The 19,949-nt window shown below is 45.7% G+C and overlaps 1 protein-coding gene across 1 annotated transcript; it reads left to right on the forward strand.

The window, feature by feature from the left end:
- The first annotated feature begins 1,051 nt into the window (after window positions 1-1,051).
- Window positions 1,052-14,073, forward strand: LOC137893909 (calcium-independent phospholipase A2-gamma-like). Its single transcript, XM_068739362.1, has 9 exons — window positions 1,052-1,984; window positions 2,514-2,663; window positions 3,243-3,394; window positions 3,632-3,726; window positions 4,417-4,588; window positions 4,977-5,034; window positions 5,221-5,415; window positions 12,027-12,222; window positions 12,490-14,073. Exons 1-9 carry the CDS (start codon window positions 1,067-1,069, stop codon window positions 12,753-12,755), a joined length of 2,202 nt encoding a protein of 733 aa, XP_068595463.1. The 5' UTR covers window positions 1,052-1,066; the 3' UTR covers window positions 12,756-14,073.
- The last annotated feature ends 5,876 nt before the right edge of the window (window positions 14,074-19,949 follow it).

A 19,949-nucleotide genomic window follows, 5' to 3' on the forward strand; every position in this document is an offset into this window, starting at 1 on the left:
CGCCAGGAAACTAGGATCGCAGTTGAATCATGGGAGTTTGAGTCCCGCGAACGTCTCAGCGTTCAGGGCCTTACTTTTACCGAACTACATTTCCTAGAGGTGACAGCGTACTTCTGTTGTACCAATGAAAAGAAAGATTGGCAGAAAGAGAAGTACTGTGCAGTAATCCAGTATTTTTATACTCTATGTAAACATCTCCTCTGAAACTACGAAGTAGAAAAAATACCACTGACATTGAACTGAAACAACAGACGGGCAGTAAGTAGTTTTGGTAAATAATATTGTCACACTTGCAAGTGTCAAAGAAAGTGCTTCATTTTGCTACATTGAAATCCCCTTTGTAGTTTTCAGTGGACGGTGCAATAGCCAATTGCAAAGTCCGTAGGCTGCACGTGATCATTGTTATTCTTTTGACTGACGTCATCGTTCCGTGATAGCCAGGTTCTATGCGTTTCCAATACGTTCTTACACGTTTGTGTCAGTGTTGACGGCGATGGCGACTTTTAGATCATTTAAAGATTACCGACGTTTGTGATACGACGACTTCAAACGACTGGTACGGTCCGTTATTGGTTTTGCGTGAAGAGTTAGCTATGAAGCTAGTAGCTACGTGCTGCTGGTGCATTGTTGTTCTCCACTTAATAGAGGTTTTACTAGAGGCATAATATATTTAGCAGCAATGCTAGTATTTGTAGTTCACGTGTTATTTCCATCCTTTTCGTTTTTCTTTCATTCATGCATATGTTGTATTTTTGTTGTTGTTGTCGTCACCAGGTTAACGGAATGCAAGAGCATCGACCAAATATGACTTCGGATAGAAGCACAGACTGTGTGATCAGTAAGAATGACTCGTAGATGGTCTCTGGTTATCTGGGTGAACACGTGTTCCCAACTCGGCTTTATTTATCACTCCCTTTGTCTGGTGCCTCTGTCTTCAGGTATCTGAAGATCACTGGGCGCAAGCGATGGAGGAGAAATCCGTCTCGACTTAGGCAAGGTCTCCACACCAGCAACCTGCCGTTTAAACACTCCGGCCTCACGGTGGTCTGCGACTCTCAGCCAACACATGTCACGGGTTCGGAACACGCTGGACACGGTGTCTAAAGCTGTGAGCGGGACACACGCAGAACTTCTCACAAGAATTGCCAGACTCAAGCCGAATGCTTTAAAGGCTGGGAAAAAGTCTGAGGCCAGCGTTGAGTCGGTGAAGAAAGCCGAGGAGCGTCTGTGCACGCCTACGCCTCCTCCCGTGGATGATGCTCCGCGCGCTGCACCCGGTGTACCCGACACCACATGTGACTCGTCTTCGTCTTCCTCTTCTGCTGCTATTGTTGATGGAAGTTGCACGACCTCCAATCGCCCTCACAATTCCTCTCGAGCAGCTGGCTCTGGCACGCTTCTGTCTGCGCACGACCTTGGGGAGAAAAAGCTCAAGCGTCCTATTGTCAAAGCCAGTTGTGCCAGGAAGCAAGAGGAGCTCAAACCCTCGCCAGCCGATAATGACAACACCATCACAACTTCTAAGCCAACCACAGAGCTGTTCCATGCCAGCCCGTTTTCAGTAAACCTGGATGAGACTTACAACTACTTGGCCAATCACATCAACTCATATTTTGGCGCCAGCACAAAGACTCAGAGCAAGAAAGAAGAGAATGGCAACAATTCCCCTCAAAGCCCGCAAACAAGTGACCTTGTGCCGGTGCCTGATGGAACAGACTCTGCTGCTCCAGCTGCAGTTACCCCGCCAGCCTCCAAGAAGGGTTTAGGCCACTACCTGTCTTACTCGGCTCCCACTGTGCAAGCCTTTGTGGGCAGTTACATCGCTCCCCTTGTCCCCAAGTTCAAGACGGCAGAGTCCAAGAGTGCTGCATTGGAAGAGAAAATGGCTGCAGGTGCATCGGTCAGACACGCCGAGTCTTCGGTCAGTAAAGAGCAAAGGGCTGCAGAGGAAAAAGCCAAGAAACTTCTGCTTCAAAGGGAGAAGGTAGGAAAAGCAAATGGCAGTTTCATTTTCATTTACCCAATATTGGATGATGCAAACTGAACGCGAAGGAATAAAGTAAATGAATCATTATCTGTCTTTAGTATGTTGCTCTATTTATGAGTAATCTTGCAAACAGCTTCATATCAGTGCTGATCATGTCACTGATTGTTATTGATCTTGGCATAATTTGAACGCAGACATTCTGCCCGAGTACTGAGAATGTGTTTTCAAATATAACTCCCATCTCTACTTAAAAAAATGTAATATTGCAGATAGGCTGACAACTGACTTTTGCTCTATATTGTTGGAGTTATTTAAAAATGAGCTAGCAGTTATCACTCTTTTCACTAAGTGTAGTGAAAAGCTGTACAGTGTATCTGTTGACAGTATCTTTGCAATGGATGCTGAGTGGCAGCTTTGTTTCTAGTTTGTTCGTGCTCTAACGATCCTCTGCAGAATACATTTAGATGGCGATCCACATTTAGCTAGATTTATTATTATGACTGGTTGTACATATTTTGTTATGTAGATCATTGCCAGGGTCAGTGTGGACAATCGAACCAGAGCTTTGGTTCAGGGTCTCCAGAGGGCATCAGATGTACGGGTCTACATCAACCGGGTGGAGGACCTCAGCTACCATCTCCTGGAGTTTCCAGAGACTTGTGGTGTCGCAGTCAAGGTGAAAGACCTGAACAAACCGGCGATTTTCCCTTCTTCTTCTTCTTCTTTTTTTTTTACAGTGTACGGCTGTATTTAAGCTTTGTCAGGCAAATGGCTGACTCAGCTTAGCATATCTCATGTTTGCTGCTTGCTCATGGGGTCAGGACTCTTTGTTTATCACGGTGTGTTTTTTGCATACATAAATGATTGTTAAAGAGCTGCAGCATGTAAATATTGCAGATAATGGCCTTCTGTTTGTGTGTGTGTGAATATTTGGAAGGCAGGCAAAATGTGAAAAGCGCTACATAAATACCGGAGTCTCAGTGCAAACCACCCTCGTTTGCATTTCTGCAGGTATTACATTTGAACTTTGATTTGCAAAATGGGAAATCCTGTTCATTTCCAGCTAACTCCAGAGAGAGGCAGTGGGATCGACCGCTTCTTCTGAATGCATTGATTGTTTTGCCATTGGTTGAGTTAGTGCATGCTGAAAGGATACAGTCAGCGATGTAGTAGGAGAAGAGAACAAATGGTTGTTGCTGCTTTCAAATTGTTGTTTCTGACTGCTGCAGCACGTTTTATTTTTTGTGTTCCGCAGGAAAAGGTCATCCCTTGCCTCCTGCGTCTGAAGCAGGCCAACGATCCAGGCTTGAGTGCAGCAGTCAGAGAGGCACTGGCTCTAGTGGGCTATCATACACCTGTTAAAGGCAGAGGAATAAGGATCCTGTCTATAGACGGAGGAGGATTAAGGTACACGTTTAGTTTTTGTGTTTTTCTGGATTTTCGGAAGATGAAAACAAGTCTTTCAAGTAGATGTATTCCAAAACATTTAGTTAAATAAAAGGGGATTTATTCCCATTTGCCTTTGTTATTCCAGTTTAAATGTCAACGAGTTGTCACTCTTGGTTACCGGTTGGCGTGCTGCGGTTGTCAGTTTATTGCGTAATGCCTCACTGTGTGTGTCTATTTTTGACTTTCAACTTTCAGGGGACTTCTTGCCCTACAGACGTTGCACAAACTGGAGGCCCTGACCGGCAAACCCATTTATAAACTGTTTGATTATATCTGTGGCGTCAGCACAGGTGCGTAGTTCTCCTTGCCCCATTATATATTTATGTCTTCTACTTTTTCGCTGCAGCATCACCGCTAGGGGGCGCCGTGGACCGTCCTCTGCATCTGCCTCCTGGTTGATTTCCTTTTCTTAGCATATTGCAGAACCTGCATTTCCTTTGCAGCGCGCATTGGACATTTCTGTGGACCCCCAAATCAGTGATCTCAGTCGTAATCACCACCAGTTGGAGGCGTTTCATTTTCAAACCTAATGAGTGTTAAAGTGTAACGTAATCCCCTTCCGAGATCAAATAACCTCCACACATATAAAACCTATCTGGGTCACATCTGGCCGGTCTGATCCACCTGGTACATCCTGTCTCTGCCCTGTTGTCGCTTCAAAATCCTGTCAAAGACCTGTAATCGTAAGAAGAACGTAGATGAAAAGTGGTTAATCCCATGTAATGAGTCATCTGAATAATAGTTGGTTTTAACGGATAATCCTTGTGGCAATTAATTTTGCACCAGCATGACACCTTGAGAGTAAGAGAACAAGAATACTTGTCCGCCTGTTTTCTCGTTATTTATCACGATTACTTGGCGATACATTCTCACAGGGGTAACTGACGCTTTTACACTTCCTGTTTGCTCGGTTTGTTCATGGGCAACTATCGGGGGGGGGGGGCATTTCCATCTTTGAATGTTTTTTTTTTTTCTTTCAGGTGCTATTCTAGGTTTCATGCTGGGTGTCTTCCAAATCCCGCTGAACGAGTGCGCCGATCTTTACCGGAAGTTGGGTTCAGATGTTTTCAAGCAAAATGTCATTGTTGGCACCGTGAAGATGGGCTGGAGCCACGCTTTTTATGACAGCGAATCATGGGAGAGCATCCTCAGGTCAGTTCGTTTTGTCATTGATGGCCCGGTGGTTATGGTGATATTTCAGTGTTTGAAAGTCAATCGTTATTTGGAGGTACCAAACTAAAGGTCCTAAAGCATCGTGCCTCTAACTGTTTTTGTCAAAGTTGTGTGAAGTGTGTGATATTACTTTTAAAACTGTGGCTTTATTCACATAGTCAGATAATGCGCAGACTGTTTTAAATGGCTTGAATGCTTTTTTTTTTTTTTTTTTTTTTTTTACAAGTCATTTATTTCATATATATGCTAATCACAAAATGATTTCAAGTTCCATTAACTGATATGCACGAGGATTTTTGTAAAGCTTGCAGAAATAAATCAGCACCGCCTTTCAGAATTCACTCGTTCTCCTTCTACCATTCCACAGGGAGAAAATGGGCTCCCAACTCCTGGTGGAGACTTCAAGAAACCCCGAATGTCCCAAGGTGAGATTTAGAAGACAGTCTTACTCGTCCGTCCATCTTGTTCTGTCCCAGCAGCAACTCCTCTGAGACTTAAAGAGCATATTACGCTGAGCTCTCGGAGAGACGAGCCACATTTTAGACAGGTTTACTTTCAAAGTTCTGCTTCATGGAAAAAGGAAAATATCTCCTCTTTACCTTCACCTGCAGGTGGCAGCGGTGAGCACCATTGTGAGCAGGGGTACTCCTCTGAAGGCGTATGTGTTCAGGAACTACAACCTTCTGCCGGGGGTGCGCTCCCACTATCCCGGGGGGTGTCGGCACCAGCTCTGGCAGGCCATCCGTGCTACGTCGGCTGCCCCTGGGTACTTCCAGGAGTTCTCCTTGGGGAATGACCTCCACCAGGTCAGCCCCAAACACACACACACACACATGAGTAACTGAGCAGTCTAAATACTGAATGCGGTCCTCAGCTGACTGAATGTCTCACCTGTCCCCGTCATAAGAGGCGTCTGCGTGATGCTCTTCCTATGCAAAGGTCTATTTTGTGCTAATGCTCTTTCACACACTGTTTCGCTGTTTTCCTAGTGACAGTTTAACGGCAGTGCTCTGCTAAACCAATCGGTCGACTGTTGTCGTGCTGGATTTAAATACCCGGTACAGCCAGCGGTTGACGGTTTGAAGGATTTCATTAAGCCTCATGGGTAAAATCCTCTGCACAGCAGCAGCAGAGCGGGCGGAACCGCGATTCCATCCTGTCGGTGTTTATCTTCAGTCGGTTGCATTCTGACAGGAGATTGAGTCGCCGTGAGACGCACTTAAATCCATCTCCGCTAAACAGGTAATGCATCAGCCATCAGTAGCGCAAACCCCCGGCCCACTCTGCAGCTTTACTGATCGATGCACGCATCTCCGTTTGCCCTTCCCCTTCGCATGTCAGCAAAAGGCTACAGAGGAAAGCGAGACGCCGCGTGTGCAGGAAGGAAGAAAACGCGTTTGATTGTGTTCAAAACAAAGAAAACATCGAGGCCAGTCGTTTAACGGCACTTCTGTGTTGGGCTTTTAGTGTCTCATTGAATTGACATCCGGATGCAGGCGGAGGATAAAGACGAAACTCAACGGAGCCACAGCGTACAGACCGCAGCTCCAGTTCGCATCAAAGGCAGCGTCCCGCGTCGGCCCGCCGCCGCCGTCTTAATTGGACGGCGTGTTAGTTGTGTGTGTAGGTGAATGGGGTGGGGGGGAGTTCAGGGGGAGAGCATGAAAGAGATTTTTTGATGCGGCTCCACCTGTCAGGGGCGGGGGGAGATTTTCCCAGCTTGCCATCTAGGAGGTCTCACTGCATAAATTAGCCCGATTCAGTGTTTTCTTCGCCACACACAGTTTGACTGCTGCATCTGGCTCGTTAGAATGAAAAGACTGACAGTCTAATTGTGGAAGGGCTTTTCCAAACTTTTCCAAGCCGTCGCCGCCAGCGGGAGCGCTTGTACTGGTGAGACAGCGAGTAGTCAAATATATTCAGCGCATTTGAGGAGAAACCGCTAAAATTCACTTTTAATCTCCGTTTAATTTCTGCTTGAAGAAACCTTCAAACAAGAAACGAAATAAAATGAGCTTCAGTTTCAATTTGACGGTGGCTCTTTCTTTCTTTCTTTTTTCCTGCTCGTGTTTTTTTCACGCTGAAGAAGCTTTTGAGGGTTTTTTTTAAGGAGGTGTTTTGTCTTGACTGACAGCTGCTGTGGGATTTGATCTTTTCTCATTTGCTCTACCTCCATATGTTTTGGTCTTCAACCACGACTGATCTATGTTTTGCTGTTTCGGATAGCATACAGGTTTTATGCAGATGTTCAAATCAACACATGAGATGAAAGAAGGAAACAAATCTCTGTGCCTCGGAGTCGCTACAACTTCTTTAACTTCCATAACTTTTGCTTGTGAAGCATTCTGATCTTCAGGATTTGGCAAATATGGATGAAAGCGTTCAAGCAACAGAAGCTTGTATCTTTATCAAATGTAAAATTCCATTCATGAAAAATAGATGAGATAACACAAAATAAAATGTGTGACATGCTTTCAGTAATAAACACTCATTTAAACCAATTTAAGCCTTTTCTACCACTTTACCCGGCCATTTTCAGAATGCCACCCAGCCTGCCGGCTTTACAGCACAACACGCCGTCTGTGTGACGTCAGGATTCCAGAGCCGGAGCGTCTCCTCGCTCTTTTCCTCTAACGCCCACAGAGGTTTCCACTTAATTCAGGATCCAGAGCAATCATCGTTTCATACAGCGAATGCAGGAGAGGTGCCATCCCATGTGCTGAACGAATGCAGGAATTTTCAAGCAGAATTCCCCCCCCCAAAAAAAGTTGTGATTGTTTGCTGATGATTGCAAAAAAGCTGCAATGAAAAGCTGGCAAAGGCGGATTCTGTCTGGTAAGCAGAGGAAGCGTCAACTCTGAGGAAGACCTTTGAGGCACAGCAGCCATTGTTTTATCAAAGCCTCGCACTTGCTGCCGTAGCCATGGATGGGATGGGAAGAGAAAGCAAGGGGGCAGGGGTGTATAAAGGAGATGGAAAGGGGGAGTTTCCACATTAAAGTGCTGTCAGTTATCTCCATGCTGAAGAACACAGAAGTAGGAGACAGACGTTTCACAATGGATTCCAGGGCAAGTGCGAAATGGTGAGGAGGGCTTTGTTTTTGTTTTTGTTTTTTTAAATGTTTTTTTCTGCCGAGTTGCCATAGCATCTCCTGAAGCCATGGGGAGGAATGGGAGCATGTTTTGTGCCCACCTCTACCATGATGGAATGTATGGGGATCATTGGACCCCCCCCCCCCTCAGAGCCCAACATGGAACGGTAAAAAGATGTCACACAATCTGAAACGGAAGCCATGAATGACAGAGGAAACAACTTATAAGTGATTCTGAGGAATGTGTGCTGGTGGCTGGAGAGGGGGCAGTTTTACCCTTACCCTTGAGCAAGGCACCTCCCTCCCCCCAATTGCTCCGGGTGCGCTGATCATCATTTTTAGTGCATGTAGTGTCACTGCTCTTTTTCTTCTGCTCTACACAAATGGTCTGGCACACATTTCCTTCGCCTCGAAGCCCCGTTGCCCCCCCCCCCCCCCCCCCACTGCACTGCACCACACTCTGCAAGCCTCTCGTTGCACCGGCTGCAGGTTACACTCCAGGGGAAGTAAAAATGTGCATGTCAATATGTAGAGTCATCTCTCGTGCGCGTAATAAATAGCTTATTACTTATTGTGGACAGTTTTGATGATTGACAGAGGAAATATGCTCTCCGAAATGAAAGTGTCAACTGTGTACAGAAAGCCCCAAGGATTATAGACGGCATAAATAAAGAGAAGAAAGGGGATTCAGCACGCATTTATATCACTGTGGAAATGAAACCTGAATGACGGCGGGTGGCGGGGATGCTGCAGTGTTCCAGTAGTGAGCGGAGCGGTGTGTGGCCGTGTTGTCACCAAATCTGTGGGAAAAGGTAATTGTGCACACTCTATCTCAAATTCTTTACCTACCCTGGGGCAAACGTTTCCCTCAAAGATGAGCCACTCTTCTTTTGTCAGCTTGCGAAGATGACTTGACACCCAAAGGTCGTCTTTGGGACATGTCAATAGACCAAGGCCAAAGAGGAGGACTGGTCGTCAAGAGTCATATAATGCGGCATGCAGACCCCTGACTTGACCTGGACGCCACTTAAGAGCTCCCACTCGCCGCTCGAACACTGCTGTCATTCTCGTCTTCCTGCCCTGACAGTGGTGCCCTTTATGTGGGCTGGAAGCCATTTAGGCAATTCATTGTAACTCAATGAGCAGATTCATTTTCCAGATTGTGAAAAGTGACTTCAAGTGCTTTTTGTTATTTGCAAACCGGACTGGAGATTTCAAAGTATCAAGAGTACACGAGATTAATTTTTTTTTTAATAGCACCCCAATTATCTACTTTATCGATTGAATGACCATCTCTGGAAAACAGTCTGGTGATTGTGACGGGCACAATCAGACCTCCATGGCTTATGTAATTCTTTCCTAATTAATCATTTTGAAAGAGAAGGGCGCCTCAGTGGCAGAGCCTCCTCAATAAATCATGACGGATCTCCTGTGTCCCCATGTCCAGCCCTGGTTAAGGAAGCCAAAGAACAAATTCTAATGACTGCAGCAACTCAATGGGACTGTGATGTGAATGCAACCCCCGCAAAGTGTGTCAAAGGTTTGTCTCATTTAGATTTAAGTGAGCACTCTGTCCTTTTCCTTGGTTTTCCTTGATGCGCCATCCACACCAGACGGGGCGGAAACTTGCGGTTTGGAGGAATAGGGCGGCACACATTCGGAATGAAGAGGATGAAGTTTGCTGTCCCTGCTAATAGCAGCCGACACACATTGGGGCGTGAAATGACTTCTACTGATCCTGACGATAGCAGCTCCTTCCCATTCAGGTCAACTCTTCCCCCATCAAACAGACCGACTATAGATAAGTGTGCAAAAAGTTAGCAGCAGCAGAGACACTTCAAACAGCAAGCTGCACCTCTAACTATCTGGTTTATTTATCATCTTAAATCATCGAGGGTAACATGTCGACTTGTGTGATCGCAATTGTTTTATTTTGCAATACAGTATACTGTTAGAACGTTTTGGTGTTGTTTTTTGGAACCTTAAATCAGCATAATTGGCACTCGGAGGAAGTGAAAAGTTTTCTTCCAGAGGTCCCGAAGCCCTAATTAGTTGAGCGCCTGCTTTATTTCGGCTGCGGGGAAATGCAGAGCTGATTGGATACTGCAGGGCAAAGCCGAGGCTTGGGGAGCCACGATGCTCCGGAGTATCGGCACACGAGCTGCACCGGACTTGAGAATCGCTGCCGAAGGAAGGCAGGATTCAAACTCGCCGTTTCAGCATCCAGTCTCTGTTTACTCTCTGGTCGTATCTCTGTTGGCCGGCCGGGTTGTGCCCTCTGAGCACATTTATCTTGACACATGGCACGTTTTCTGTCTCTCGGCTGGGTGTAGTCGGTCTGTCTAAGCCGCAGCATTACACCTGACGGAGACCCGGCTGTAGGAGCAGCTTCGGCGGCTCTCATTGGGAGTTTAGCCCGGTGCAGCGATCCTCAAGGAGGGAGGATCTTTGTGCACGGAAGAAGATAACAGACATGACTCATCTTCTGAATTATTGAGTTCTCTGAATCGCTGGGCGTCTCACGCAAATTGAACCCACAAGTCATCCGGTGGCACCGCTCGCACTTGTCACTGCCAGAGTTTGCCTTAATTATGTTCACCATCTTTGAATCGCCCAGGCAGGTGCAATGAAATGGGAGACGAGCTTCAGCAATCGCTCCCCGGTTAATAGGTGCATTGTGCAGCTCGGATCGACTATCAAACGCCTCTGCTCTGCGAGGCAGGCTACTCTTCCTTCAAAAGCCCCCCCCCCCCCAGCTATGAGTACATAGACCCTCAGAGTGGACCCAAACTGTCGCTGTAATTGCCTCTGAGTTTGGAACATGCAGCGACTGATAAGAAAACTGCTTGGTTGTTTTGTTTCCTGCTGGCTTATTCCCGTGGCTCCGTTCGGAGCAGCGCTGATCCAGGCGGCTCTCCCTTTTCCGTGTTCACTTTCTAGCTTGCCAGACGCCCCACTGATGCATAATGATGTGCTTTATGGACAAACGTCTGTCTCAGCAGTTCTTCCATGCGTCATGGCGGAGCGAAAACCTCTCTGAGTGACATCAGTCTGAGTCGGTGAGATGGATGCCGGGCAAAGACATTCGTCAGCGCTTGAGCCAATTGATACGGCACATGATCGTAATATATCGTTCAATGAGTCATTGAACGTTTCTCTGTCAGGCGGTGTGACTCAGAGGGGCTGCAGACGTTGCTTTTTCGCCACACTAGCGCCAAGTCTCAAAGGAGGGCAGCCTCAGTGCGATCAGCACTTGGATCCAGACTGAAGCGTCGGATCTTTTGCGCAGACATTCATACAGAGGATGGAGAGCAAACATTTTGTTGATCCCCTGATATTAGCGGCACCGCAAAACAGACATTTGGGATTTTTGAAGTTCCAAAGTTGTCGTGATTTTGTTGTCTCTCCTGATCAGCAATTTGAAACTTACAGATATTGAAAAGATTTATGAGACTAGAACATGTGCATATTTAAAAAGCTGGACCCTCAGTTTTTTTAAGAATTATAATAAAAAAAATATATACAACTCCTCACTAATTATAATTAGTGAGTAGTTAGTTATATACATATTAATTTTTGTTACTTTTATTTTTGGATAATTAGCAAAAGTATTGCCGGTTAATTCACTGTATGCACGGTAAACACGATCAGCGTATGCACGGTAAACACGATCAGCGTATGCGTTGTCATTGAGAGCACTTTTGCTCACTGATTGCAACATTTAGCTCCAATATTTTCTCTTTAGGGTTATAATTTCACTTTACACTTTACTGTTCCATCAAACATACTGTGCACCAACATATTTGTGCAGTAGTATCACATCACCCCCCCCCCCCCCCCCCCCACACCCGACTCAATATGTGTGACTCCATGTGACATATGCTGTCAGAAACACCCACATTGTTGCATGCATTGACTCTAAACATGCATGAGGATTCGATCAAACGCACATACTGTAGACACATGAACATCTTTCCCCTAGTGTGTCCTTAGACACTTGGGCCCCCTTGTCTCACAGCCTGGCCTCTTTAATGAGGTGTGGCCCCTGTGTGTTTGATCCTTCTGCCAGCCCGCGGCTCCTCAGCCTCATGCCTATTCAACAGTCCTCATAGCCCCTCCAGTTACTCCCACATTGTACCGGGTAGACTCTGGTTCCAAAGCAAATGTACTCCTGGCCAGTTGTTCAGTATCAAAGTCAGTCAAAGTTTTGAAAAGCCACTTAACTGGTTCCACAGATTGTGGGCTCGGTGAATAGAAAAACAACAACAAGCTTCCATTGCCTGTAAATGGAGTTTCTAACTGAGCGCTTCCTTTGTTTGTGCACAGGATGGAGGCCTGCTGATTAATAACCCCACAGCGCTGGCTGTCCATGAGTCCAAGTGTCTGTGGCCTGATACGCCCCTGGAGTGCGTGGTCTCGCTTGGTACCGGTCGCGTCCAAACATTAGGCAAGAACGGCATCACATCCACGAGCCTCAAAACGAAGCTCAACAACGTCATCAGCAGCGCCACAGACACGGAGGGTAAGTGCACCCACTGCAAAACGGGAAAGGTTTAGATTTAACGTTCGTGTTTACACTTACCCTGTCATTGCCTGCTAGTTTTCAATCTGCATGACCTCATGCTCCACTTCCCTGAGCGCCGCCATGGAGCTGACAGATCAGTTCTGACTTTTCACTCCCTTTCTCCCACATGCTGGTTTTAATAAGAAATGAATTGTTGTGTTTATAGTGCCGGTCTTTGTTTGTTTTATCACATGGCCTCTCACTCGCCTCTCTTCCTTCATCCAGAGGTTCACGCCATGCTGGACGCCTTTCTCCCTCCCAACACTTATTTCCGCTTCAACCCCTACTTGAGTGAAGACATTTCCATGGATGAGAACCGGCAAGAGAAGCTCAACGTGCTGCAGGCTGAGGGCATCCAATATTTAGAGAGGAACGAGGAGAAGCTGAAGAAGGTCACTCGCATCCTTACTCGGGAGAAGAGTTCCACCCAGAGGATATCAGAGTGGGTCAGGCTCAGGGCGGACATGTACAACGGTCCGTCCTTCCACTAGTCCAAGTTCTAGATGCAGCCCCACGTCACACCGGAACTCTTTCCTTATGAGCTCGGCACTTTAACATGATTGCTGTGTTGGAACTGTTGACCTCTGTAAAAGTAGCCGGATAGCAGTAGCTTCTGAGCATACGGGTGGAAAAGGAAAAAAAAAAGGGAAACGGGTTTTTATTGAAATGCCACTAAAACGTCCGTCCAAAAATGTTGTGCTCAAGTATCTGTTTCCTATTTCCTGACTGCACGCTAAGCTAAGCTAACCAGCTTCTGAATCTCAATGCATTTTTACTATACAGATGTGAGATTGATCATTTCGTCTGTCTTTATTTAAACATTTTAATGAACAATCATATGCTCGCTGAAATGCTTGTTTACGGTCACAAAAAACAAAACTTTTGCTTGTTTGTTATTTCAACTAAGATGGGACATCTTCCTGTAACACACTGAACGGTGATGTGTAGAAATTAGAAAAGAAATCCTGACTTATTCCAGTTAAAGTTGACTTGATCAACTGGTAAAAGCAGCATTTCTCAGTTCTAGTGACTCCATTTAGTCACTTATCTATGCAGCTACTGTTCAGCTGTGTAATTGTGCACTGATTGTTGTGACATCGGTACGTCAGGGCCCACCTCAAGCTCCAACGTATTGCATATGTTGTTTGTAAAAGATTTAACAAGAAAAGATCATCTAGAATAGAATAGAATAGCACTTTATTGTCATTTCACATGGTGATGCAATGAAATTAAGTAACTAAAATATAACCCTTAAAATAATTGAAAAGAAGGTTCAAAGATTTAAGTAGAAGTAACCAAACTGAGCTTTCTCGCCGTTAGGTTGTAACTTTCATGCGTTCTTTAAGCCTTGCCATGTTTTAAGTTCACTTGTTCCACGTGCTTTTATCATTATGTGCGTGTTTGTTTGGTTTTACGGTTTCCCCATAGGCTACAAACATTTTCTGTTCTGTTCTTCAGGGCATCCGTTTTCCTTTTGATGTCACTTTTCCAAAGGCCTCTTCCCCCCCCCCCCTTTCTTCTTCAATGTACTGCGTTTCCTTCTCAGCTCTGCCGTTCTACGAAGTTTGTAGAAGCCACTCGGCTCCGAGCCGAAGGGCTGGTTTTTAAACAAAATGCTGCAAATTGATTTGTCGTGGCTGGAAATGATGCCTGACCCGTGTAGCTGATGCGGCGTTCCATCTTTGGCTCCTGGGCCCCGAGGTAAAACGGAGACAGATGTTACCCACATGAATATGATTCCACTGCTCTGCTGTTGGTTCTGTGTAAAAACTGTTTGAGAGTGTATCTAATTAAAACCCATCACTGCTGCTTATTGCCTCCTAATTATATAGAGATTAGATAATTGTTATCGCTGGAAATCTTCCGTGGATCATCTCAGGAAGTGTGTATGTGGATATTGCATCACTAACTCATTATTCCAGCATACAACTGGACTGATGCACACTTTGCCTTTCGCATGGCTCGAACAGCACCAAATTTTAATTTGCCAACTTCTTCCTGCCGGCACATCCACAGCTGCCGGTGGACATGTTCCTTCAAATGTGCGAAAGCGGGGCGCCATATTTCAGAGGAAGGTAATTTGAGGGCCCGACCCTGAGCTGCATGTCGCTGGAGAGAAGGTGGGATGAGATGACTGCTCTCAGGCGGCGCTGGGTAACGGCGCTGTCCAATGATGGATTGTATTCCCCTCCAGCATAAACACCATCCGCCGACACAGCTCTCCGCCAACTGCTTGTTACAGGCAGGGAAACACTCAGAGGGTTGCAGGAGGCGGAGGACGCGGCAAAGTCTGCATGCAAGACAGCTTGTAGACCGTGCACGTATGTAGTTTAAGTCAAAATGTATAAATCTTTTTACAATAATTTGAGAAAGGAGAAAAAGATTTGATATCTATATAAATTGTGTATACATTCTGGCTTTGCATATACTGTAATATAAATCAAATCCATTTGCCGTTTAGCTGTACATACGGCAGTAGTGCAGAGGGGCGGTTCTCTAGGGGTTGAGAACCTGCGGAGAACCTGCCTACTTCAGATTGTAGGTCAGGGAGCTGCACACCAATGATCTTAGAACAAGTTCTCACAATGCTGGACAAGCTGTTTTTGTCTTTTACTGAGGTTAAAGGACTCAACAAAAGAACCATAAAAGAGTTCAGTTTCCGTAAACAAGTAATGTCTTTTTGGCTTTTTCTTGGAAACAGCCTCAGTGTTTGTATCCAATTTGAGGTCAGTCAAATATGGTACCTAGATATTTGTACATCAATGTTTGGCATCTTTTTCCTGAAGTCAGTTCTCATTTCTTTAGTTTTTTCTTGCCACATTTAGGTCGAGATCATTTACTTCACAGCATTCAGTGAAATCAGTCAGGGCCCTGTGGAAGGGACAATAAAACACTGTCATTTGACCAGATATAGCTGCCCTCCTGGGTGGCTCTGCAGGCGCCTATACATAATATACTGTACAGAACGGGTGACAGCACACAGCCCTGGGCTGAACCAGTGCTGGACATGACACAGACAGGCAATTTACCATTTACTAAAACACTCTGAACTCTGTCAGTTAACAAACGTAAAAACAACAATCAAATCTGCTCCTGCTAAACGTTCAATTAAAATATGTGGTCTTATTAACCACATATTTTAATCGCATCCCGTCATCCTCACATCCTAATGGATGAGCTGGACCATTCCGATGTCTGCGAATAACATGAGCATGGCCTGATTACGAGCTGTGATCTCATCTTGGACCATTTGCTTTGTGAACAGGAAAACATATCTGATTCAGCAGCTTCTCCAGTGATGAGAGATAAGAGTTTTTGTGGAAATATAAGTTAAAAATTACACTGTTGATGCAAAAAACAGCCAAATTCAGCCGTAACTTTTTTTTCAAAGTTGTTTCATTACTTTTGTTGTGTAATTGTGTAAAGAAATGTTTGAAACTGACTAGAAAATAAATGCCCCCTTGGTTTAACATTGATAATACAATACAAACAACATATCTATTGAGAGTCAGGAGCTCCATATCCAGCTGCTGTATTTAATGGAATCATGCTAGGGAAGCTGCCCCCTTTCAATATGGAATAGACATAATATAATTACATGGCAGACAGAGAGGAAATACATCCTCTCCTGATGTAAACAGATCTGACTCATGAACTTGTCCTCCAGCCGTAATCACATCAGTAATTTGATTTATTTTGCACTTCAGGCCAAAACCTTCCAGACTCTAAATATAAATAAATGTCAGGAATAGATTGCGAGGTTTTTTTTGACAAGTATCACCTTCTCCCATCTTCGCTGTAACAACTGTTTATCCTTGAGGTGGCTACATGCTCAATTACAAATGCGCCCGCCTCATTAGAATTTAATTAGTTTTAGAGTGAGAGGAAGATAATGAGACAAGATGTGAAGAATTTAATTTCAATATATGATTGCAATTTAAAAAAAAAAGATGAAAGATAAATAAATGAACAAATCATGAATGACTGAATTCGTTTTAAATAAAAGTGTGAGCTTTTACATAAAAGATGCACAGTGATTTAAATACAAATTTGTTTTTTGTCCAAAATTAATACTGCGCTTTCTGATTTTATGCCTCAGTTTTGTTTTAAATAGCTGTATTTTCTTATAAGTTCTGACGATGAAGCGCAGAATGGAATCTGTTGGTTTTATCATGGTCTCTGCTGGGAGCCAAGTCATTTCATGGTTGGCTTACTGGTGCTGCTTCTGGTTTGAAGATTGTTCAGAATTTCTTTTTTCTTTTTTTTAAACAGAATAACAAAGAAGCAGTGATCAAAAAAACAACAAAAAAAAACGTCTCTCTTGCGCAATAGCCATGCCAGATGTGAAGTTTTGCATCTCGGAGGACTTCCAGAATTCATGGCAGGAATAGACGCGGTAATTGGAGTGAGGCAGAGATGATGTCTTCTCCGGTGTTTTTTTGCATTTCAACACAAAGACCTGACAAGATTCACTCTGCAACTTTACAACTGCTGTATACTTGGTCTCCTCGGTGCTGTATCCGCTGAACTAATAAAAATCCCTCCGAATATTTTATAGCTTGTATGCATGGCTGGAGGGACGTTAAGAGAACACATTAATGAGACTGAAGATGTATGCAGATGTATCTGGAGGCAGTCTGAAATGAGAGGCAGGGACTATTATAATATCAAATAATGTGGCAGTGTAAGAATCCCACTTGTCCCTTCCGATGGTGATGAGTGAAGCTGGCGCTCTTTACACCTGGAGATTACCTGAAAAGGACCTTGTCTTCACGGAAACCCCTCTTCCCCTTTTCATCCTGGCTTTGTTATATTTTATTTAGCAAAGCATGAATGTTTTAGGAAAAAACTTCGCAAATAAAGCAAATGAATAATTGTTGGATTGGACAGAGGCGTTCCTTTCTTTCTTCCACTCAGAATGCTTGTCTTCTTGTCAAACCAGGCGTGTTCTGGCAGGAGAGCACTGCTGACAGGAAGCAGATTGAACAGAGAGGAATGTCACATGACCTCGTTCACCAGGTCTTTGGTTGATCTCAAAGGCTACTGTGCGATTATTATTTCAATCCTGAAAGGTGGTGCAAGTGGATCAGGATGTGCAAATGTTCTAAGTCCCCAACAGCTGGAGTCCAATGTCTGAAAGACATCCAACCATCAATCCATCCATCCATCCGTCCATCCATCCGTCCGGATCGCTTTATCCGTATTCGGGTTGCAAGTCGTTCTGGATCTCATCCCAGATGTCTCTGGGCAAGAGGCGAGGTGTACGCTGGACAAGCAGCCAGTTCATCGCAGGCCCAGTTAGACGAACAGCATTCATCCACACAGTCACACCTACGGACGACTGTAGCATAAAAAAAGGTTGCAGGATTCAAACCTGCAACCTTCTTGCTGTGAGGAAACCACACTATACTCACAACGCTGCTCTTGGTCTGGTTTTTGGATTTTATGCCTCAATTCAGTTCTGTTCCCATTTCTTTCTTTTTTATTTTAGTTTATGATTAATGGAAATGTTTGGGATTATCAAGCCTTTAAGAGCTGGGATTAAGCCAATGCTGAACATTTACTTCTGCTTGTAGCGTTTTCATCTTACTTACATTGAGCCTCCCCGCTGGTAAATTACGCAGTGGCATCGCTGGGCATTAAAAGACAACTTTCAGTTCGCTTCATCCTAAATCTCATCCAGCTGTTGCCCATCTGTGCTTTTGATCCCGCTGAGTGCCAAGTGCTATTTGGATTCAGTGCCTGGAGGCCACCATACATCAGCAGCGGCGCTGTAGTGCGCGCGCAGTGGGCGTACGCACGCCCCGGAGTGAAGCTGCGCGTCCCCGTCTCTCTCTCTCTCTCTCTCTTTCTGTGTGTGTGTGTGTCGTTGAGCTGCTGGTGGAGGAGAGGACCAGTGACAGAAGCAGACAAGTGCAAGATCCTCCTGGACAGGACTCCGCGGTTGTAAACACAGCAGGCGGGCATCGCTCTGTCGCGGCGGGGGGGACGGAAGAAGCGCTGCGCTCTGGACGCAGGAGACAAGGTGAGCGAAAGAATACGATTCACAGTAAACACGTGTCACTTTGGCTTCCCCGTGAAGAGTTAGGGTTAGGGTTAGGGTTAGGGTAGAGAGAAGCCGAGCAGTGAGTTGAAATTCAGCACCGGCGTCCTCCGTTTACAGCTTCACGCGCAGAGACGCATCTCTAAGAACGCACATTGTATCTGTCGGTCAAAGGGGGGGGGGGGGGGGGGGGGGCAGGTGCTGATACTCTCGGGCTGTCAGATGAAGACTTGACTCATAGCCTGGTGTGTTGCTGAAGAGATCTATATATGCTGCTGGTCTCCGTGACTCCCCCACCCTGATCTGCCCTTCATGACGCGCTCCAGAGATGGATGGATAGATCCGGTAGTTTTAGTCTGGTGCGGATGGAAGACTCACTTTTCACTAAACCCCAAACAGATTTCCTCCTCGCACGTTTCATTCCGGCCATATTCGTATAACAACTCTGTTCTTTTCACTGATCAATCATTTCATTCAGTCTTATTTGATTGAGATGTTGTTTTCATCCTGTCGTATAAAAGTCAAAACAATTCATTAACTGAAGGAAGGTGTGTGTGTGTGTGTGTGTGACGGGGGGGGGGGGGGGGGGGGGGGGGTCATATCCCCACCCAAATCCTCTACTTACCCCCGCCCATCCACCCCCAACTCCCTCTCTCTTCTTGCTCAAAGCTTCAGCCGGGCGGTGGGGGGGGGGGGGGGGGTCACCATCATGCAACAACACCGCCTCCCGCTCTTCCTCACTCATGTCCAGACTCTCACTCTCACTCACACACACACGCACACACACACACACACACATGCCGCGGCTGCACACTTTCTCTGCCTGCTTGCTTAACACAATGCTGACCAGCCCTGCTTTATTGTCTGAATCTCTTGTTGTTGCTTCTCTCTGAGGGGGGGCTGACACACTTTCTAGTGATGCTCATTCATTCCAGGCATTAAGCCTTTTAAGAAGAGAACAGCACACCCTCATCCCCGCCTCATGTCTGTATACTTTGCATGTTTTCAGAAACAGGCGGTAAAATGTTGCAGCATCCTCGTGTGCTTTCTGCCGGTTGCCTTCCTTCCCAGGCGCAGCTTCAATCCACCGAGTCGGGGATGCTGCGCCGGCCAAGCGAGCCACGATCCCGCCGCTGCTGCTGGAGCTTCTATACTGACAGGACATTTCAGGCTCAGTTGACAAATGAGGAGAAATCAGGACGAGATAGTGACCTACATTGTGGGAGCTTCTTTTCTCTCACCCTCGGCACCAACGGCAAAGGGCAGGGAGATTTGCATAGCTCAGGGATTACGATGGCACACGTTGGGCTGGTTTTAGAGCACACCGCTGACCTAAAACCAGCGGCGGGCAGCCCTGCCGTGGGGGCTATGGGAAAAGCTTGGGTGTCGGAGGGAAAATGCCACCAATGTCACCCTGTGGGCTGCAGAAACATGCCGACTATGCTGCGAGGAGTCGTCAACGCTCCTTCTGTCAGCGGCCGTCTGCGACACTGTGAACTCCAGGATGTGGAACAAAGTGTCTCATGGAGAGAGAAAGGGCTCTTCTGTGTCACCGATGACATCATTTCATCGAGAAATAGCTGAACCGGCTTCACATTAGCTTCATTTACGTGTCGCAAATGTTATTTCATCCATTTAAAGG

This window comes from Brachionichthys hirsutus, chromosome 5 (assembly GCF_040956055.1).
Source record: "Brachionichthys hirsutus isolate HB-005 chromosome 5, CSIRO-AGI_Bhir_v1, whole genome shotgun sequence".
In the NCBI taxonomy this organism is placed as follows: domain Eukaryota; kingdom Metazoa; phylum Chordata; class Actinopteri; order Lophiiformes; family Brachionichthyidae; genus Brachionichthys; species Brachionichthys hirsutus.

Bases quoted from the DNA above. Each gene is read 5' to 3' on its own strand.
- LOC137893909 (XM_068739362.1), top strand. From the start codon at position 1,067: ATGTCACGGGTTCGGAACACGCTGGACACGGTGTCTAAAGCTGTGAGC. The intron at 3,727-4,416 runs GTGCGTAGTTCT...TTTTTCTTTCAG, and splicing joins TATCTGTGGCGTCAGCACAG to GTGCTATTCTAGGTTTCATG. The intron at 4,589-4,976 runs GTCAGTTCGTTT...ACCATTCCACAG, and splicing joins TCATGGGAGAGCATCCTCAG to GGAGAAAATGGGCTCCCAAC.